This window comes from Petaurus breviceps, unplaced genomic scaffold (assembly GCF_028583685.1).
Source record: "Petaurus breviceps papuanus isolate PSGF00001 unplaced genomic scaffold, PetGlider_PUasm1.0 90895, whole genome shotgun sequence".
NCBI lineage: Eukaryota > Metazoa > Chordata > Mammalia > Diprotodontia > Petauridae > Petaurus > Petaurus breviceps.
The window spans coordinates 29,967,501-29,990,722 of NW_027187372.1; the positions used below are offsets into that span (position 1 = coordinate 29,967,501).

Consider the following 23,222-nt stretch of genomic DNA (forward strand, 5'->3'; position numbering starts at 1 on the left):
CCCTTTCCAGCTCTTTTTCTATGATCCTATGAGAATTCCCACCCTTTGGGGGGAAGTGACCCAAAGGAGGTCACTCAAGGTCCAGGTTGGCCCCAATATCTTTGCTCAGAGGAAGGCTCATCTGTGTAGTGTCCCTTGGGAAGAACACACCAGGAGTAGTCACAGCTACCCCACCCCCAGGATGAAAAAGGAGAGGAAGAGATCCTGGAAAACAACAAGAGGGCAGGAGAATAAACTGAGGAGTGTGAAGGGCCCAGAACTCAGCTGAATATATATACCACTCCTAAAGGACCAAGATTCAAACTGGTCATTTCCAGGTAGTTTTCTTCCCTGAAACACAGACCCATTAATGTCTCCACCAGTGTGAAGGGCAGCTCTCGGGATGAGAAGGCAGTGCCTGAAACAAGTGAAGGCCATAAAAACAAAGGAGGAACCTTGACAGGTTATCTAGAACAGCCTCATTGTCCTCCCTCCCTCCAAGACCTGTCCCAGAGAGAAAGATGACGTCAACCTGACATCCACAGAGAGCAGCTCCCTTGGATACCTCTTGTCTTCCCAGAGACATGGAGGTGTGTGGAGTGGGAAGGCGTGTGTTTGAGTAGTTCTGGCTCTGCCACTAAAAATGTGTGACCTTGGGCAAGGTCACATAGCTGGTGAGTAGCTGGGTCAGGATTTGAACCTAGGTCTTCCTGACTCCAAGTCTAGTAACCTACCCACTATACCAAAATGCTCTGTGGAATTATGGACTGCATGGATATGGAATTCCCACACTGGGAATTCTTGAAGGTGAAGCAATATAGTTTCTTAGCATTGTCTGAGTATTATTTTCACCCCATAGAACAATAATGTTGAAAGAATTCAGATTCACTGTTTTGCTTTTGTATCTTCTGTCTGTTTTTGGTGGGAAAGTTAGGAAGGTGTGGTCTGGCTTCCTCTCACTCTGGGAGCACCTTAGTGGCAGTTACTTTGGCACCCCCATCAAACTGAGACTCTCTGGAGACAGAGCCTGTGTCACTCCCAGAAGAAGACTGGACAACTGTCTTCTCCTTTCACTGAATCCTCCCCATCTCTTAGCACCGCCCCCCCCCCCCCCCATCTACTCTCTCTGTCTCTTGGTCTCTCTGTCTCTGTCTGTCTGTCTGTCTGTCTGTCTGTCTGTCTCTCTCTCTCTCTCTCACACACACACACACACACACACACACACAATTACCCAGTATAGGACTCTATACTCAGGGGATGTTCCATGTCAGGGAGTAAATGATAGTAAAGTACTTCATTCTAGCAGGCAGGATTGAAGGTTATGCAAGGAGGAGAAAGGTTGTAGCATTCCAGGACCAGGACCATCATTTATTCATCTGTCTGAGAAAGTATAAATGTAGTCCTGCCTAGAGGCAGGGAGGTGGACAAATAATCTCCCTTAGACCATGAAGACATCAACATTCAGTTCTAGACAAGCAGCTTCTCAATCTGGAAATTTATTTTACAAGTTTTTCTTTTTGTTGTCCATAAATACAAGGCAGGAAAGTGAACCCATCCCAGTCTGATCTCCATGGGTCTCTGTCCTGGGCCACTCCTTTCTCTGAGGATGTCTGTGGGGCTGAGACTTTGCTGGAGTTCATATTAAGCCCATTGGAAACTCTAGATTCTATCCCTCAGCTCCATCCCTCCAGCCCAATTCCAAAGGAGGAGTGGAAATTGTCAAGGAAAACATGAGGGGGCGATGTCCAATCTTCCCCAGTCCAAGTTCAAGGAGTCCACCTCTGCTGCTCAGACCATGGAGCTGGTGCCCTGGAGCCTCTGGAACAGCTGTGGGAGCCAAGTATCATTATTCCAGACAATGGCAGGAGAGTGGATTCAATATGCAGGTTATTATCAAGGGCTGGCTTGAGAGTCATCTGGAATGCTAGGCACAGATGATGAGGGGGCAGAGAGGGATGGAAACTCTGGCTGGGTCAAGGCTGTGGCAGTCTCCCTGTGCTTCCTGAGTGCTCACTCTTTTCTAGGTGCTACAGAGCAGAGACTGAATCCCAGAATCTAGCTGCAAGATAAACCTGTACACTTCTCTTATGAGGAGAAGCATCTGGGGTTGTTTTTAGGTGAATCTATATGGGATTGTATGCTACAGAATTTCTTACTTCTGATTAAATATGGGTCAGCTCTCAAGCCATAACTCTTATCATTTGTATCCACCCTGTTCTTTCTCTCCCTGCACTTAGAGTTTAATTGAATTATGAATGGGTGAATGGAGAGAATGAATGAATGCCCTCTTTCTTCACCTTGTGATCAGTGCCAGTTCTTTCTGTCAGTGCATACTATGATTGCTAACCATATATTCTTTTCTCTCCACTTTAAACAGGTACTCTACTCCCTATATTCTTTAACATGTGGACATGGAAAAGCCAACTCATAAATTAAGTCCATCTCTTCAAAGCTACCAGTGTTAGCCTATCTCACACCTGCCACTCCCAACGCAGCATCCAATGTGGGTCTGGTTTTATTCTGTCATTGAAACAATTCCTGAAACTACACCTCTACCATGGAAGCGTTCTCAGTTTAACTGAAGGAGAGCTAATGGTATCCCCTCTCCTCACTTAGCCTAAAAATTGAGTTTCCTTAGTTATTCTCCCCAATCACCTTAATTTTCTTAACTCTGGTCCTATAAAAGCCCAATTATATGCCAACAAAATAAAAGTAAATTAAACAGATAAATATTTGCAAAAATAAAAAATACCTAGATTAACAGACCAATAAACTGCATATTTAAACAAACCGATATCAGAAACAGAAATTGGACAACATATAAATCAATTCCCAAAGGAAAAACAAAACAGGCCCCGATGGAGTTATAAGTAGACTTTATCAAACATTCAAATAACAATGAACTGCAATTTTAAATAAATCATTCGAAAAAATATACATAGAAGCATCTGACCAAACTCCTTCTATGAGACAATTGTGACCCTGATCCTCAAACCAGGAAAAGACAAATAAGAGAAAGAAAGCAATTTCTCTATATTCCTAATGAATATTAATGTAAAAATATTAGCAAAGAAATTATAATAATATATTTAAAATATTATTTACTATGACCAGGTTAGATTTTGTTCCACAAATGAAAGGATACCTCAATGTTAGGAAAATTACAAACATACTAGACCAGATTAACAGCAAAACCAGTTAAAAATCACAATTGTATCAATAAATATTAAAAAGTCTTTGACAAAATAGAGTAGTTTGTGTTAAAAACACAAAAAGCAGAGGAATAAATTAACTTTTTCTTAATGAGATAAACAGTATCTAATATAAGAGCTAGCATTATCTGTATTGGAAAAACACTAGAAGCCTTTCTAATAAAGGCAGAGGCAAAGCAAGAATGCCCATTTTCACTGCTGTTATTTGATATAGTTCTATAAATGCTACCTATAGCAATAAGAAAAAAGAAAAGAAATTGAGTGAAGAGACACGGGCAAAAAGGAGACAAAATCATCTCTATTTAAAAATCATATTATGATAAGAAAATATTACATAGTTGATGAAAAAACAATCAACTTATAACTTCAGCAAAGTAGCAAAATATAAAATAAACTCACAAATCATCAGCATTTCTGTATATTATTAACAAATACCAGCTGAAGAAGATAGAAAAAGAAATACATTTAAGATAACTATAAAATGTACAAAATATCTGGGAATCAAAAACTACAAAATACTGTATAAATAAAGGAAGACAAATAATTTAAGAGATTTTAATTGTTTCTATAATAAAAAATAATGTTACTGCCTAAATTATGGATTAATGCCATGTCAATTAAACAACCAAGGAGTTATTTATAGAGCTAGATTAATATCATACTTAATTTGAAATAGCAAAAGGTCAAGAATCTGAAGGGAAATAATGAAAAAAAATAAAATTTCTAACTATTTTGTAAAGTCGTAATTATCAAAATTATTTTATTCTGGCTAAAAAATAGAAATGTGACCATTGGGACAAACAAGACTCAGGAGCAAAGGAATATAGTGTAGTTTTTGATAAACCAAAGGACACTGAGTATTAAAGTGAGGCCTTCCTAATTGACAAGAATTGCTGGCAAAATTGTAAAGAAATCTGGCAGAAATTAGGTTTAGACCAATATCTTATACCATAATAAGTTCTAAATGGATCCATGATCTAAATATATTTACATAGTAGGTGTTTGGTACTTGCTGCTGAACATACAAAGATTAAGGAGTGGTAGAGTTCCTGCCATCAAAGACCTTACAGTCTCCTGGAGGAAATATAACACACACAAATAAATATAATACAAGATAGAGTATAATAGGACAATAGAGCAAAGAGATTCAGACATGGTCCTTTAGGGCAACATTCAAAATATACTATTTTATCCATGGAAATGACCTTTTAAAAGATGTTACCATTGGCTTTGCCTCTGCACAAGACCATGGGACCTTTCCATCTGAATCGCCAGTGAAACCTTCTGTATGTGTTATCTTCCTGATGAAAATGTAAGAGCTCCTTGAGAGCAGGGGTTATCTTTCTTTTCTTTATGTAGCCATAGCACTTAGCACAAGAGCTTTTTATGTAGTAAGATTTCTTAATAAATTTTTTTTCACTCATATGAAGAGGGGAATAGTGGAAAATCTATCAAGGTAAGTTAGAACCAGATTATGGAAGGCCTTGAATTTCAGGCTAAGCTATTCGTATTTTATTTTTATTTTATAAAGAATAAAGAACTTTTAAATATTTTTGAGAAGGGAATTAATCTTCTCATACTTATGCCTTAGGAAAATAATTTTGACAATTTCAGATTAAAAAGGGGAGAAGCTGGAAGCACAGTAGTCCAGGCAAGAGGTAATGAGAGCCTGAACAAGGTAGTGGCTGAAGGAGTAGAGAGAAGACAGGTTTAAGAGATAGGACACTGAGGTCATGACACATTACTTGGGAGAAGAATCCTGGTCTGGATGGAACAGGGTGGGTCCTATATCTAACAGAGTCAAAGCCCTCCTTCAAGGCACCCCAGATGACCTCACTCCTCTCATCTCCAATTAGGTGCCTACCTGCCTACTCTATCTACTCATCTTAGGTCCTGTCATCTGGTCACCCCTTCTGTATCTATGCACCATTTTACAAAGCTGCTCTGGCTGTCTGCCCAAAGCTCCAACAGGAATTGGAGGAATCCTCTCTTAGGATCATAGGTGCATAAATTTGGCACTGAAAAGTACCCAGAGGCCATCTAACTCTGTACCGACATTTTACAGATAAGGAAATTGAAATTCATGGGGGTTAAGTGACTTGTCTAGGGTCATAAAGGTAGCAAGTGTCAGAGGTAAGATTTGAATGTAGGACCAATGACTACAGCCAGGGATCTTTTCTACCAACTCTCTTTAAACTTTTTTTGTCTTTTCCTTTCTCTAGAAAATCAAAATAGCATTATAAGGAATGGAGAAGACAGGTGTTGGCACCAGAAGGCCCATGGTGAGGTAAAATTAGCATTTTCTCTGAAGACAGAGAACCTGACTTTCAATCTTAGCTCTCCAATTTACCACCTGCCATTTTCTCCATTAGCCCCTCTGAGCCTTAGTATCCTCACCTGTAAAAGAAGGGGATTAGACTAGATGGTGTCAAAGGTCCTTTCCAGCCCCATGATTGTATATTCATGGTTTTTGTCCTGTTAGTTACTATCTCTGTGACCTTTGGCTAGTCAATTTTCTTCTCTGGACCTAATTTTCTGGGAATAATCATACTTGCTCTTGTATCTCAATGAGATAATATGGTTAACAATCTGTAAAGTGATGTGTAAAGTGTAAGAGTTAACATTTTCTCCCCTTTCTCTTCCTTAATGGTCAATCATGCCTCCCTTCCTTAATGAAGATCCTAATTCCACCTCTTTTAGGAAGTCAGCCTAGGCTGATTGGAAGACATGGAATGACATTTCTGATGCTACCCTGGAGAGGAAAGAAATTCCCAAGATGAACTTCGCACCAGCCACTGTCATACAAAAAGAGTCAGGAAGTGCCTTGTTTACTGCTTATGATTTCATTGCCTCCTACATCAGTGAAGTGGCAGTCCCCAGAGGGAAGGGTCACTTCAGTGACCAGTCCAACACTGCATGTAAATTAGAGTTAATTGGTTTCTGGATAATGTTAAGGGAAGTAATCACAGGCCCAAGGAGCAGGAGCAGAGGAGGAAGGAAGAGGGATAAGAAAAGGACCTGATTCTTTGGTAATTCCTTTCCTTTGGGAAGAATAGTGTTGTAGTCTCTCTTGTCCAGCGACCTAGCTGTGTGACTTACCGAACCAAGAACTGGGATGCTGGAGCCTAGGAATCCAAAAGCAACTGGGAAAAAACCCCTGAGAAAGAAGAGAGAAAGGTTAGTGACAACATAGAAGGAAATGGGCTAAGAGTAGAGACAGCCATGATATAATGAAAAGAACATTGGATTTGGAGTTTAGAGGAGGTGGGATCAAATTCAAGCTCTGTTCCTTCCCACCTATGAAGTGACTTGGTATCTCTGGCACCTTGTCCTCATCAGTAAAAATGAATGGGTGACAATATCACAGAACAAATAATGGAACATTCTCAGTCCTCCTGGCAGAAAGGGAGGGTCTTCTAAGACAAGGTATTGAATAGTTATCAGGATTGGTCATTATCTTTATTAAAAGGGAGAGTATAAATCTGGTGGCGGTGGTGATGGCTGTGGTGATGATTGGTGGTGGTGGTGATATTGATGGTGGTGATGGTGGTGGTAGCAATGATGATGGCGGTGATGGTGATATTGATGGTGGTGATGGTGGTGGTGGTGGTGACGGTGGTGATGGTAATATTGATGGTCATGGTGGTAGCAATGATGATGGTGGTGATAGTGGTATTGATGGTGGTGGTAAGCAATGATGATGGTGATGGTGGTATTGATGGTGGTGATGGTGGTGATATTGATGGTGATGGTGGTAGTGATATTGATGGTAGTGGCAGTGGTGGCAGTGGAGATGGTAATAGTGCTGGTAGTCATAGTGATGAGGGTTGTCTGTATTTAGTGATAGTGGTAAGGGCTATCTGTATTTACTTCCCTTGAAAAAAGCCACTGAATCAGGAATGAATCTTTTTTCTACCCAAAGAGCACCCAGATGTTGGGCTGGCTTAGGTGTCCAATAGGATTTACAGCTGGAACAGTTCTTAGGGAGCATAGGACCACTTCGACAGAGATTTAAGGTCATAGGACTGTAATTTAGAGCTGGAAGGGACCCTCAAGGCCATCCAAGCCTCATTTTACAGATGAGGAGAGGTGGCTCAGAGGGGTTAAATGCTTTGCCCAGGACTGCTCAGGTAATGATCGGCAGAGGGGCATAGAGCTGGGGTCCTCTGACTCCAAACACAGGCCTCTCTCCTTTGTGCCACTCTGCCTCCCACACCCCAGCCTCAGACTGCAGCCTACGGCTGGTTCCCATGGAAACCTAACCCAGGAAAGAAAGAAGAAGGAGAAAGCCCATTGCTCTAAGCTCCACTCCCTGGTATCTATTAGGTTTGGCACAGGAGGTCCAGTGCTTTCACTTTCACTTCAGCACCAGGGAGCCAGGGCTCCCCACAAGGATCCATCTAGGAAGTCACAGCCCCTCTCAGCAGGGGGCACCCAGCTTCTGGAGGCGGTGACTTTCCCCACCCCACCTTCCCTACCTCCTCACTCAAACCTTTCTGTTCCAGCTAGGCCACTTTTCTCCTTCTACAACCCTTAGAAATCACCCCATCCAACCCCCTAATCTGACAGCTGAGAAAACTGCTGCTTGTGGCCTGTGACTGTTGGACAGGTCATTTAAACTCCCCAAGCCTCAGTTTCCTTATTTGTAAGATGAAGGGCTTAGAGTTAGAGATTTCTAAGATCCATTGCAGCTCAAAAACTATGACTCTATGAGGGACAGGAGTCCAATTCACTGATCTGTTTTATGTAGACTCTACACCCTTCCCTTTTTAGAAAAAAAAAAAATCAGTGTATCTGCCCTCCTTGTATCCTGCAACATCTTTCCTGTTGTCTGAGATTTTTCCAAGATCACTGGCTGAAGCTTAGCAACCACATGGTCCATTTCTTCTTCTTCTTTTTTTTTGGGGGGGGGGAGAGCTTTTTGAAGGGGGAAGGGCAGGGCAATTGGGGTTAAGTGACTTGCCCAAGGTCACACGGCTAGTAAGTGTTAAGTGTCTGAGGCCAGATTTGAACCCAGGTCCTCCTGACTCCAGGGCCAGTGCTCTATTCACTATACCACTTAACTGCCCTCTATATGATCCATTTCTTTTAACATCTGTGGATGTGGCCTATCTAGACCTGTTGACCAGAGCTCCGTGAGAGCAGCTAGATGCCAACTAGCCATCAGCTCACTTAGGCTGGGTTTCCATTCCTTACTAGCTATTTGGGGGGCTATCCTTCCCAGGCCAAAGAGAATTCTCACCAGCAGAGGAAACAGGAAAAACGAGTTAAGTAGTTTATGTTATCATCAGACATAATTATCACCCTACCCACTCTAAGAAGTGATTCTTTTTTGTTTCTCTCTACCCCTTTTACCAATTGATAGATTATGATTGATCAATTATCAAGTTTGTTTTAAATAAGGTCTGATTTCTTAGACCCAGATTCTAGGCATTCTGCTCTCACTGATACTCAGGAGGTTGTTAAATGTACTTCCATGTACTAGGCTGTCTATGAGCAGCTAGGTGGCGCCATGAAGACCCACCTTCCTGAGTTCAAATCCAACCTCAGACACTTCCTAACTATGTGGCCCTGGGCAAGTCACTTAACACTGTTTGACTCAGTTTCCTCAACTGTAAAATGAGCTGGAGAAGGAAATGGCAAACCACTCCAATATCTTTGCAAAAACCAAAACCCAAATGAGATCATGAAGAGTAAGACACAACTGAACAATGCCTAGAGTCCAAGTTCACCCCATTTATTATCCCATACTTTGTGCATCTGTACATAGACACCTAAGGCTATAGGTTTTAATGATATCCCTCTCTTCTTAAAAATTGTATCCTATAACTTGGAATGCAAATTTATAAAAAACAAATATTAAAATATTTTTGTTCACATATAATTGAGAAAAAATTAAAATTAAATGTTAAAAAAAATCATTAGTTACAAATCACTGTCCTCTCTTCTGTTCTCTTCCTAGGATGTGGTTGCTATTTTCTATGCTAGCTAATTTAGCAGATCTTTTATGAGCAGCATTACCCCTTCCTCCCTTTTCTGCCTAAAAACTCTCTTGATAAGATTTGAAAAGCTGTACACCATCTCTATCCAAGAAGCCAGCATTCCTACATCTTAAATATTGATCCAGAAAATCCAAAACCCATTCTCTGACACCATCTTCTTAGTCCAGTCTGCTCCTCACTTTCCCAAACTGACTTTTTCTTTTGGAGTTTTTTCCTCCTTCACTAGGCAACTGGGGGTGTGGGGGGGGGAAGGGGTTTTAGCACAGTGTCCAGCAAATAGTAGGTCCTTAATAAATGTTGACTGATTGGGAAACACACTCCATGTCCAGCAAATAGTAGGTGCTTAATAAATGTTGATTGATTGGGAAACATACTCCATGCCCTTTCTTTATTCATTTTACTTTTTTTGGTCAAGGGCTTCATCATCCTTAGCAATGCTTTCTGGGTTGCCTCTGGTGATCCTATGTGCCCCCAAATCAATTACTAGATTCATGTAGGAAGCCTCAGAAAGCTCTTTGTCATGTCCTGAATATGTCCTAGACAAACAGCAGACTTCCCATGTATTCTGGCATTGTCTCCTCTGGGAGGGTAAGGGATCCTTATGTTTTAATGCAGGACTAGGGCACCGATAGATGCTTATATTGTCGATTGGTTGAATGAGGCAACTACCTTAGGGTGGAAAGAGTACCAAAGCCTGGGAGTGGAATCCAGCTCCGTCTCTGCCCCTAACCAGCTGTGTGACTGCAGGCAACCCACTTGGTTCTCTGAGCCTCAGCTCTCAGAGCTGTAAAATGGACACAATAATCCTGCCTTTCTTATCTAGGAAGAGCTGCTATTTAGAGAGAACTTTAAAGTTTGCAAAGCAGTCTACATATGTGATCCTCATTTGATCCTTTTAAAAACATTTTAAGGGGCTGCTAGGTAGTGCAGTGAATAGAGCACCAGCCCTGGAGTGAGGAAGACCTGAGTTCAAATCTGGCCTCAGACACTTCACACTTACTAGCCATCTGACCTTAGGCAAGTCACTTAACCCCAATTGCCCTGCCCTCCCCCCTCCAAAAAAAAAACAGGGAAAAAAAAACTTCTTAAGGTTGTTATAAGTAATAAAGGTTTCTTGTCCCTGTCTTACAGTCAAAGAAACTGAGGCTGAGAAAGAAGTTAAGTGACTTGCCCACAATCATATAGCTAGTGTCAGAGTTTGAACCAAGGTGAGGCCATTGTTCAATCATCACCTTTATGCTGATGATTTCCAGATCTATAAAGCCAGCCCTAGTCTCTCTCCTACATCAACTGCCTTTGGGATGTCTCAAACCAAACAGGACTAAACCGGAACTCAATTTCCCCCTGTTCTGAACTTCCCTGTCACCATTGTAGACACCATCACCCTCCCAGTCACCCTGGCTCTCTGTTTAAACATCATTCCTTCACTTACCCCATGTATCAGTCAGTAATAACAAGCAGTTATCAGGGGCTTACTATGTGCCAATCACTGTGCTAAGTGCTGGGGGTGCAAAGAGAGGCAAAAAAACAGGCCCTGCCTTCAAGGAGCTTGCATTCTAATGGGAAAGACAGCATGCAAATTACATATAAGAACATATTGTGTATTTGGAAGGTAATTTCAGAGGGAAGGTGATGAGAGGGACTGGGAAAGGATTCCTGTAGAAGGAGGGTTTTAAACTTAGTCTTGAGGGAGAGCAGGGAGGCCAGGAGGCAGAGGTGAGGACGGGGAGGACAGGAAGGGCAATGTCCAGAGTTGGCAGACAGAGTGACTTGTGCAAAGAAGAGCAAGGAGGCTGGTGTTGCTGGATCGTGGAGGGGAATAGGAACATTGGAAAGGCAGGAAGGGGGCAGGTTGTGAAGGGCTTTAGAAAGTACCTGGCATAAATGCTTGCTGACTGACTCAAAGTCCCCACCCCTTAGTCTAGTCCAAGCACTGAGTTGCCTGTTTTTGGTAGGATCAAATGAGATAATTATCTAAAAAACGCTTTTTAGCTGCAAAGTGATATGGAAATGCAAGCTATTATCAGCTGATTAACTGATCGAAATGGGGATGGTTCTTCCACAACTTTTTTGTTGTTCAGTTGTGTCTGACTCTTTATGACTCCATTTGGAGTTTTCTTAGAAAAGATACTGGAGTGCTTTGCCATTTCCTTCTTCAGTTCATTTTACAGATGAGGAAACTGAGACAAATAGGGCTAAGTGACTTTTCCAGGGTGACACAGCTAGTGTCTGGGGTCAGATTTGGACTCTGGTCTTCCTGATGCCAGGCCCAGCACTCTAACTGCCCCACCTTTTTTTTTATGCTGCACAAAAACTGGTAGTTGCTTTGAGATCCTCAGGCGTCTCAAGTCTAAGAGAGCCTACTTGTACAGCCAGCCAGACTCCACACCAAGATTCTTCTGCTTCTGTGCTCATCCCCATCTCCTCTGCACCAGAAATTCGACTCTACACCAGGAACCACCTGGACTCTGATAAATGTGGGCTTTTGTCTTCCCAAGCCTTCACTTTATTTCCTCGTCGCCACCTCCAAACCATGGCAGTCACACCTTTTCTAGGTCCCCTTTATCTGGGGTCTAGCCACACCAGCATGTAAGCTCCTTAAGGACAGGGGCTATCTTGTTTGTACTGGAAATATAGTGAGCACTTAATAAATATTCTATCTTCTGTCTATCACTTTCTCTCTCTCTGTCTGCCTGCCTGTCTCTGTGACTCTTTCCCTCTGTCTGTCTGTCTGACTGGCTCTCTCTCTGCATCTCTGTCTTTTGTCTCTGTTTGGCTCTTTCTCTGTGTCTCTTTGGGTCTCTGTCTTTATGTCTTTCTCTCTGTCTCTGTCTCAGTCTCTCTGTCTCTGTCTCTGAGTCTCTCTCTTCTCTGTCTCTCTCCAATTCTCCTCCCCCACCCCACCAGGAAAGGTCCACTCACCTGAAGAGGTTAATAAAGCCATAAGTCTCCAAGGCCATCCCCAAAAGAGGCCAGCGCAAGAGGACGATTATCACACCTCCCAGGAAGAAACTTGTCCCCTTCAGTTTATGCCGTTGGAAGAAGAATCCAAACGTCCTTCTCAAACCAATGATGAAGGAGAGGCCACATAGGAATAGTATCTGTGGAGTAGAAGGGAGAAGAGAGTCATGGAGTGGGGATGTGGGACAGAGCACTGAGGATTCAGAACTAGGACCTTGGCTCAGGGATTATACATGAGGGAGCATGTTTTTATCTTTTTAGGGGTAGAAGGAGAAAATACAGGAAAGATTGACTCAGCAATATGGCAAAATCCTAAAAATCTTTAGGAAAAGGGAAAAACTCCGTTGGGCTGGACTGGGTGGGAGGGAAAGACCTTCTTGGAAGCAGAGAAATGCACAAAATAGCCTTTGAAGGGTCAATTCTTAATAATGCATGTTTTGGTTTTCTGCAGTATTGTTCTTTCAAAATATTTTCCCAGATAAATGTAATTGCTCATCACACTCTCCCTAGGAAACAGATGGAGATGTTTCCACTCATTTTACAGAAGAGATAGTTAAAACTCAGAAAAGTTAAATGACTTTGCCAAAGATTACACAGCAAGCAAGTAGCTGAACTTGCTTGTAGGATTGGAAGTAGGATTGGAAAGCCAGGTCAGACTTTTCATCCAAGAGAAAACACATTGGAAGAATGAATAGATGGTTGAACTTGGACTCAGAAAGACCTGATGAGTGTCAGACTCCACCTTGGATGATTACTAGCCAAGTCACTTAATCTCTCTAAGCCTCAGTTTCCCCATCTGTAAGATACATAATAATGCTTATAATACCTGCCTCCTAAGATTATGTGTGACTCAAATTAGGTAATGCATGATCCCTTCGAAGTGTTGCCCTTTTTGTCTGGAAGAGTTTGCTATAGCCAAGAGCAGGAAAAAGTACTGTCATGCAAAGAAAAAGATTTAAATCCACTGGTAAAGGATGGAAAGTTGCCTTTGTCATAAATGATCATTTAGATGACTAAAAGGAAAAGGAAAATAACATTGGTTTAATTAATTTTAAAATGCCAAATGTGAATAAAGAAGCACAGTTTTCAGATGAATTTTAAGCAGTTTTGGATAGAAAATGAACTGTGGAATAAATATGAAGATTTAAATCACCTTGTAAAAGATGTAGGACAATGATTCATTTGCATTTAATCAGTGTAATGATTTAATGGATCAAAGAAAAGGCTTTTAATTATTAAAAACTGGGAAAATCTGGATTTTCCTAGTTTTGTGTTCAAGAACACAAAATGAGATAGAGGACTATTAGGAACTTTGAGCTGCAGAGCATTGTAAACCCTCAATCATTTGAATATAATGAATTTAAGACTGAAGAAAGTAAAACTAAAAAAAACCAAAAAATCATATAACTGTTTAGAGGATTGGGTATAATTAAATAAGCTCTATTGTTTTCATAGTGGAAATCTGATGAGATTACCTTTTAAGTGAAAAATTAGTTACTAAGTACAAGGAAGTTGTGGTTTATGCTACTGAAAGATAAAGGAGATAGGATATAGGAGGCTGTAGTTTATGAGGGAAAAATCTGGCAAGTGAAGATTGAATAAAAAGTCAGAGATCAAAAGCAGTTCTATCAGAACTATGTATGGATAAAAACAGTCAGTCAGCAGTCATGTGACAGAAGGCTTCAGCTACATAATTCTTGATTGCCTAAAGAGAAACTCAACCTCGTGGGGAAAAAAGTTTCAGTTCTAAATATGGTTCTTCAACATCTTCTAGAACTTCAGAGGGGTGAGGCCTCTCATAAGCCCTTGTTGTCCTTTACTAACCCCTTTTGTTTTGAGAGAGAGGAGCAGAAAGAGGAAAGAGGCTTTAGAGCTGCAAAAAATCCCAGAGATGCTGGGGCTTAATTGAACTAGGCAGAATTCTGGTGAGTAAAGAGCTGGCTAGGTTGGTTTGTCTTGCCGAGAGGCTCAATAATCATCTATTTTCTGTGAGTTTTTTTCTGATTGGATTACATAGCATCCTGGTGAGTGAATAACTGGCTGAACTGGGCTGAATAGTTCAGAGATAGCTAGCTAATGAATTTTGCAGTTCTTTGGTTTAAATGAAAAATTGCTCCAAAGGAAAAACTGCCTAAATTAAGTGGTAACACTTTTTTTTTTTTGCTTTATTTTTAGAGGGCAATTGGGGTTAAGTGACTTGCCCAAAGTCACATAGCTAGTAAGTGTATTAAGTGTCTGAGGCTAGATTTGAACTCAGGTCCTCCTGATTCCAGGGCTGGTGCTCTATTCACTGTGCCACCTAGCCACCCCATGGTAACACTTTCTTAACATTCTTTTAAAGGTGATTCTAATTTTAAAGAGCTTATTAATGATTCCCTTCATTCAAGAAGATACAAAGACCAGCAGACAAGCAGTTATCAGAGTAAACTTGATGTCCAGAGTTGTAAGTTATCCTAAGTACATGGGTTTTCTTCCCTCATGTGTTTCCCTGCCACATTGCTATAAGTGTTTATACTCATTCTTTCCCACTGAGTACATTTGTGGAATAATGCGAACCAGGTTCATTTGTGAGTTGTGATATATTTTATTTTTAAACACTAGGCTTAACCTGTGGTGCTATTATTATTTCTTTGCCTTATTGCTAAGTAAATGGTTATGTTTAAGATCTAAGTGTCATTATTGTGAGTGTCTGATTGGTATAAAGGGAAATACCTCAGGAGCGGCTCAAGAGATAAAGTCTCTTGAGGATAGTATTATTACTCAACAGGACCCCAAAAATGCAGTGTTAGAACTTCTCAGAGAACCTAGACCTGCCAGTATTGCATCCTGGGTCATCTCCAGTCATCTTAAGAATATCAGGTCACTGGACCCAAATGGCTCTGGAGGAGAAAGTGAGGCTGGTGATCTTGTACAACCCTTCCTCACTCAAATCAAAGTCAACTGCAAGTCATGTCATCATTTCCCTGATGGCACGGTCCCTTCTAAAACGAAGGGACAAAACACAACAACCTGTTAGACCTGCCAGTGTTAGAGCAGGTTGGAGCATGAAGCCAACACAGAGAGTAAGAAAGTATCCATCCACATGACAAAGTCAGTGATATGAGGTTCTACAGGGTGGATGGAGGGATATCCCATGAATACCCATGAGTACCCACTTCAAAAACTTTAAAGCCCTCTATAAATGTTAGTACTTATTATTAATAAATGTAATAACATTAATAAGCATAAAACATGAATAAGTAAATGAATAAATAAAAATGTAGTGGTATTTTGGGAAAAGCATAGAACCTGGGGTCAGGAGACCCGGCTTCTAGTCTTGGCTCTCACATTTATTAGCTGTGTGACTTTGGACCAGTCACTTTTGTCTTTCTGGGTGTCAGTTTCTTCATGTGTGAAGACAAGATAGTAAACCTTTCACTACCTATCTCATATTTTTGTTTTGAGGAGAGTGATATGTAAATAATCACCATACAAATCTGAGCTGCAGTATTTTTATTAGTGGGGACCATGATAACTGTCTAGATATATGAAAGGCATCTCTTGGAAGAGGGATTAGACCCTCAGGGTAAATGAAAGTAGCAGAGAAGCTGATTTTGAAGCCTTTTAAGCATCCTAATAGTTAGCATTGTCTTCAGAGTAGAATGAGCTTTCTCAAGAGGCATCAAGTTCCCCATCCTGCTCTAACGTGAAGCAGTTAGATGGTGGATCTGGACTCAGGAAGACGTGTTCAAATCCAGACTTAGGCACTTCCTAGCTGTGTGTCCCTGGGCTGGCCATTTAATGTCCATCTGCCTCAGTTTTCTGGTCTGTAAAATGGGAATAATTACAGCATCTCCCTTCCGAGGATGTTGTGAGGATAAAATTGGTAAAGTTCATAACAAGCCTTTAAGCTCTATATAAATACTAGCAATTATTATCCTCAGAAGTCTTCGAGTGGAAATTGGATGACCCCTTCTGGGGGATATTAGAGAGGAGATATTCTATTTGGGTACAGGTTGGACTAAATTACCTCTGACATTCCATCCTATCTGAGGTCCTAAAATTCTATTATTTGTCCATATCACTTATACCTGTCCTTACCCCCTTCTGGATCCCATCCTCAGACCCTGCTGCCTAATGAGTTATTTCTTTGGTGGGCTTAGTAAAGGTCAGATCCTGAAGAGACAGGCTAAATAAAATCAAACATTCATTAAGCACCTACTATGTGTAGGTAAGCTCTACAGAGGCTGCTCTCCATTGCTAATAGCCCATGTCCCCAGGGGATAATAATCCTCGAAGACTGATCTGCAATCTCTCTATGGTCAATAAGTTCTAGGAAGTTGCCAGAGCCACGGAGAAGGTAAGTGGCTTTGCCCAAGATAACCGGACCTGTAAATGTCAGAAGGGGAATGCCAAGACCCATTTTTCTAACTACACACCCAGCACCATATCCATTCAGCCACTCTGCCTCACCAAATAAGGATAACTATTCATGGGATGTTTTAAAGTTTGCAAAGCACTTTATCTCATCTGATCCTCATATCAATCTTGTGAGGTGGGTACGAGAGATATACTTATGTCACAGGTAAGGAAATAATCAGAATAAATACTAAAATTATAATAATAATTAGCATTTATGTAGCACTTTAAGGTTTGCAAAACACATTCCATATGTTAATACATTTGATTCTTTCAATAACCCTGTGAGGTAGGTGCTACTATTATCTCCATTTTACAGATGAGGAAACTGAGTCATGAAAAGGCTAGGTGACAAACTCAGAGTCAAACAGCTAGTAAATGTCTGAGATGGGATATGAACCTCAGTCTTGTGCTTTGTCCACTATTCCACATTGCCTCAGTGAAGAGGAGGACACCGGACCCTGGACCAGGAGACTTGGGTCCTGATTTTGTCAATAATCACATTTTTATTCCAGTCACCCTGGTACACAACCTAGGAGTCATCCAAGGGTATGCTGGAAGGCAGCTCTAATCAAGCTGATTATTAAATTTTCAGTGAGAATTTACAGCTTGGAAATGGGCAAAAATTACAAATTAGGGCTCAATTCGTTGTTTTATTGATTGTTTAAATTTAAGAAAGTGATGGAAAATGTTAATAAAGCAAATTAAATTTTAAAGTATGTTGTGGGTACAGGGTTATTATTATTTTTTTTATTTTTGCCTTTGGGAGGGCACTTGGGGTTAAGTAACTTACCCAAGGTTACACGGCTAGTTTTTTTTGTGTGGGTGTTAAGTGTCTGAGGCCTGAACAGAACTCAGGTCCTACTGACTCTGGGGCCGGCGCTTTACTCACTGTACCACTTAGCCGCCCCTGGGTACAGGGTTATTGTTAATGTTGTTGTTTGGGCAGCTGGTTGTTAAACATTTACCAGCATACTGCTAGAGCATCCTCAACTCTTCCCATTCTCTCACTCCCTTTGTCCTGTCAGTTGCCATGTTGATTCTACCTCCTTAACACCCCTTGGATCTATGCCCTTCTCTCCACTAATACCACACCTAGAAGGCAGACTATTGCCAAGCACCTCTGAATTGATCTCCCTGCACTCCTCAGTCTGTCTGCTCTCCAATCTATCTGGCACAGAGCTGCCAATTTCATATTCCTAAAGCACAGGCTCTGGGGTCAGAAAGACCTGAGTTCAAATTCAGCCTCAGGCACTTACTGACTGTATGGCCCTGGGAAAGTCACCTAAACCTAAACATTCCAGTATCTTTGCCAAGAAAATCCCAAATGGGGTCATGAAGAATTGAACACAATGGGAAAACAACTAAACAAGAAAATGATATATTTACTTATCTATATGAATGTATTTATTTCCACAGCAGAATGTAAGATCCTTGCAGGCAGAGACTTCCTTAATTTTATCTGAGTATCCTCTCTTTCTAACTCCGTGCTGAAGCACAGAATGTAGTGAATGAGCACTTGATAATTGACTGACTGGTTAATTGATGTCTCTTTGACAGTAGCAATGGACTAGCAGGGTCTCTTCGGATTCATTTTCTTGGTTCTTGGAAAGGAAACTGGGTAGGAGTGAAGAGATCTTCTTGGAAGGATTGAGGAGGGGGTGTGGAGAAGGGTGACTCACATTTCCAAAGGCCAGAAGCACGGAGTCAAAGTACAAGAGGATCCCAAAGAGGATGAAGAAAATGCCAAAGCCCATGGTGCCCATGCCAATTTCTGCAAACAAGAACATGACAAATGGGATGGAAGGAGGTGGTCAGGACAAGCAAAACACCCAGTTCTAGGAGTCCAGGACACCAGGCAAAGTATCCAGGGGGTTAAATTACTGCTGCTTCATCTCTAGGCTTTTTTTTCCAACTGGACCAAAGATTCAAGGATGTTCCCTCTTCCTTCAGAAGGTTTGAACATTGTAGCTCCTTATCAATTACTTTCCAGAGAGGCATTGGGCTTTTACTACACCATCTACAAGTTGATTTGTCCCTAAATTCCCGCTGATTTGGGTATAACCCAAGTCTCAAAACCTAGTTGTTTGGTGGAGATTGATGAACCACCCTCACCTATGTGAGATGCGGGCCAGAGCTGGCTAGAGTGGGAGGGAAGAACCCCAAGGTCTTTCTTTTCTCAGGGCATAAATATTTCTATTTATATATAGTTACTTATATGTACACATAGTTATTTATGTTTATATATAGTTATTTATTTATATTTGGACATCGTTATTTATATTTATATGTATTTGTATTTTTATTTGTTCATTTATTTAGTTATTTAAAGTCATATTAAAGGTCATCCCATGTTGTTCTTCACTATATGATTCCTTTGATAGCTGCCCAGAGACTTGCCTGGCCTTTGTCCTAGATTTGCAAGGCAGGTTCCTCTACCAACTCCTGGGCAAATACCCACCATCCTTCTGGAGGATACCCAGTCACACCCTGGTTCATCCGGAACTCAGGGAATGAGGAGTTAAGATAATGCCAACCATGGGGGCAGCTAGGTGGCGCAGTGAATGAAGTGCCGGCCCTGGAGTCAGGAGGACCTGAGTTCGGTTCCGGCCTCAGACACTTAACACACACACAAAAAAAGTAGCTGTGTAGCCTTGGACAAGTTATTTAACCCAATTGCCCTCCTAAAGGAAAAAGAAAATTAAGATAATGCCAACCATGTCCATAGACTTAAGAGCCCTCCACTGACTGCTGCTCTCCACAAAAAAAGTTGGGGTTGGGGATGGAGATTCTAAGTAGAAGATGCCAGAAGGGTCTTCAGGATCAGCTGGGTGCTAATGAGAGTTTGTTGGTGGAAAGAAGAGAGGATGAAGTGGGAAGATCACAGGTTAGTTAGTTTACTTCAGACTTGTTGGGCATATTTTCTTGTGTCAGAGGTCTCCTAGTTGTGAAGAAGTTGTGAAGCTGAATGATAATGTAGGAGAACCAAACTATATGATGCCCAGGGGCATGTTGGTATTGAATCCACACCAACTCCGAATGCCTTCCCACTTTGGATTACATTTATCTACGCCAAGGGTTCTTAATCTGAGGTCCATTAATTCTTTTTAAAAATTTTGATAGCTACATTCCAATATTGTTTCCTTTACAAAGGATTGTTTCCTTTGTAATCCTCTGTATTTAAAAACATGATTCTTGGGCTGATTAGGTGGTTCAGTGAATAGAGCACCAGCCCTGGAGTTAGGAGGACCTGAGTTCAAATCTGACCTCAGACACTTAACACTTACTAGCCCTTGTGACCTTGGGCAAGTCACTTAACCCTAATTGCCCTGCCTTCCCCCCTCCAAAAAGAAAAAAAAAAACATGATTCAGGAAAGGGGTCCATTGGTTTCTCCAGACTGCCAAAGGTGGGTGCCACACACCAAAGGTTAAGGATGCCTGTTCTACTCTGTATATCTTGAATGTAAGTCACTGACCTGTTGACTACCCACATTAGATTGTGAGTGTCTTATGGGAGAAGCTTTTGTCTTTCTTTATAGCCCCCATGCTTCAAACTTTGTCTGGTATACAATAAGCACTTAATAAATGTCTGTTGCCAGACTGACTGACTGTTCGCCATTTTATGGTCCATGGGGTTATAACAATAAAAATGCTGCCTCTGTTTTTGTATGATCAAATGGGATAATGTATATGGATGTGTTGATTAATATATTCAACACTCATCTCTGCTCTACACTACAGTCTTCCATGTCTTAGCCTTCCTCCCAGCAAGCATTCAAGGATGAGCTTTGATCTAGCCTCTTGGTGCCAACCTAGGGATTAGTGGGGGCCATAAGTCTAAGCCAAGGGATGAATGGTGAGAACCCTCTTCTCACTGAAGGCACTAATGCCACACCCAGCCCAGGTCACCGAGGCCTCCCATATGCCAGCAGAGCAGCCTCTAGCCTCTCAGCTCCAGAGGTCAGAGTGATTACAATTTGCCTGCCTCCACCCTGCCACCCCCCAAGTGAAGGAAGTGAGGAAGGGTGTCAGCTTCTGTTCATGAACCCAAAGCTTCTCCCCCCCAGCCCCACCTACCCCTTTCCCCTGCCTCTGGCATCCTGTCCCTTACTCACTCTGCCATTCTGAGATGGAGATCATGGCTGTAACCTATGAGGGGAGTCCTTGGAGACAGTCGCCCTGGGAGCCAGTGAGGGGTATGAAGCCCAGAGTTGCCTACACATGCTGTTGGAAGAGTGAACCTTGGCAAGGTTGTGAAATCCCTTCCTGAGCAAATCATTAACTTCCAAGCCTGGAGAAGGCCACTTAAAGGCACAGTCTCCATCCTCCAGCATCTTCCCAAAGACTCCCTTCCACCGATGACCACACAGGCCTTGCCTCAGGGCACACAAATTGAGAATCTTTCACTCTTTCAGACATAACTGGGTTTAGCACCTAGTCAGCAAACAACAGTCAGTTCAAATAGGATGTAAGTGATCACCTCCTTGGGTCTCCCAGCCCCTGCATCAGCCTCCCCAGCAGTAACCAAGGGTCTCTGTCCCACACCTTTGCCAATTCATCCCAGGTTAATGGCTCTGCCACAACCTGCTTGAAGCAACCTAGGTTCAGCAGACAAACAACATTCAGGCTTATGGTTCCACAGGGGCCCTCGCCCCCTTCTCAGAGAGACTGGATTCTTCATTGCCCCTCCGAGACCCTTGCATTTTACTCATACTAACCATTCCTTGTTTTCTCCTGGCTCTCGTCCACTTGAATCCTTCGGGGTCTGTGAGGTCCCTGATACGGGTGCTTCGGCTGCCTATGCTGATCCCAACCTCTTCACCATTTAGTAAGATGGTGCTCACATTTTGTCTGGCCTTAAATGTTCTTCAGTCTTCTGAGTATCTCCATATTTACCTAGACTGATCTTAATCCCCATTCAACCAGCCTGTCACTGACCCACTGACCCTGGGCAAGTCACTTAACCATGATAACACATGAAGTTTTTTAGCTAGGTAGGATTCCAGACAAAGTTTGGACTCCACTGGCATAGACTTCAAGGAGCCAGGGTCAACCCCTTGAGTAATCTAGCCCTCTTCATCAGGGTGGGAAATAAGCTTTGGGCTATAAACCTGGGACACTTTGAGGAAATTCAAAGGGATATATGTTATACAATGGAAAGTGTGGGATTTCTAGTCTGAGAACCCGGGTTTAAATGCTGGCTCTGCCATCAAGCACCTATGTGATCATGGCCAAGTCATAACCTGTCTGAGCCTCAGTTTCCTCATCTGCAAAATGAGCTGGAGAAGGAAATGGCAAATTGCTTCAGTATTTTTGCCAAGAAAACCACGAAGAATCATTCATGACTAAACAACAAAAATGGTCCCTACTCTCCAAGAACCCTAACTCCACAGCAGTAACAGAGTATGGGATGAGGAATGCCCCCATTTATCTCTCCCTCTGGACCATAACCACCTTCGCCTCTTCTGCTAGGAGTAGCAAAATGTCTCAGAGCTGGCTGTGCATTTCTCCTTTTTCCTTTCGCAGACCTCAGCAGGTCAAGTTGGGTACAGTGACATCTAGTGCACAAGAAAACCGTCTCATCCCAATATCCTTTTCCCTCCTTTGCCTCCATCTCTGGCCTAGGCTCTCAAAATAAGGTTGGCCCTCAGGCCTTCTGCAGGAGTAAGAATTCTGGTGACAAATTCATCTGAGGAAGCCTCTCATCTGATCTTGTGTCTGTGGACCACTGTCCTGAGGGACCTAGCGAGGCACCTCACTTTGCATTTTATTAATCACAACAGCATCCCTACTTCCTGCAAAAGTTTTCTTTCAAAAGTGAGAGAGTAATCTCCCCATCTACACCTCAAGGCATAAAAAAATGAAAAAATCCAGACCTGTGAAGCAGACTGACCTTAGGATCAAATCTGACCCTTGACAAGATACAGCTTTTGACTATGGGGGAAAGACATGGAGAGATTCAGGCCTGAGGATAGAAAATGAATTTTTTTTCTCTTCACTGAGTACCTAAAAAAAAAACCCATACTTTCTTTTAGTACAAATAATAAGATTACCATAATGATAGATATTTCTTTGACACTTTATTGGTTACAAGGCACTTTAAACACATTATCACATATAATCCTCACAACAAGCCTGTGAGGTAGGTAATAAGTGTGTTATTATCTTGGGAGAAGAAAAATGGAACTTGGAGAATTGAAGAGATTTACCCAAGGTCACAAAACTAAGTAAGTGGCAGACCTAAGACCATAACCCAAATCACAGAATCATGGAATGCTGCAGCTAGAAGGGATGTGATATTAGTTTTACTATTAATAATAGTCATCACTCTTATGATTGAGAAAATACACAGTGACTATAAGCTACCACAAACTCAGTAGAGCATTTAATTATATTTGCATTTTATTAATCACAACAACATTTACATACATTTGAAAAATAATAAGATACATGCAACCCTTGCTCTCATAGGTTTTCTTCTCTGGGGGATATTTGGTGGGATTTGTCATTTCTTTGGTTTGTTGCTAGACCCAGACAACCTAGGAACTTCAGTATGTGGTATACTCATCTACCAGCATACTCTGATATACTCATCTCCCCAGTTATTAGCTCCCCTTACAAGCACATAGGCTCACAAGGTTCAAACACAAATAGGTATGTGCAGAAGTTA

At 41.7% G+C, this 23,222-nt stretch overlaps 1 protein-coding gene across 1 annotated transcript; it reads right to left on the reverse strand.

The window, feature by feature from the left end:
• Positions 1–1,767: 1,767 nt before the first annotated feature.
• On the reverse strand, positions 1,768–20,692 carry GOLT1A (golgi transport 1A). The gene is made up of 5 exons (XM_069074341.1): positions 20,668–20,692; positions 18,235–18,326; positions 12,116–12,294; positions 6,291–6,348; positions 1,768–1,806 (listed from the first exon to the last, which is right to left on the reverse strand). The coding sequence occupies exons 1-5, from the start codon at positions 20,690–20,692 to the stop codon at positions 1,768–1,770; spliced, it is 393 nt and encodes a 130-aa protein (XP_068930442.1).
• Between the last annotated feature and the right edge of the window lie 2,530 nt (positions 20,693–23,222).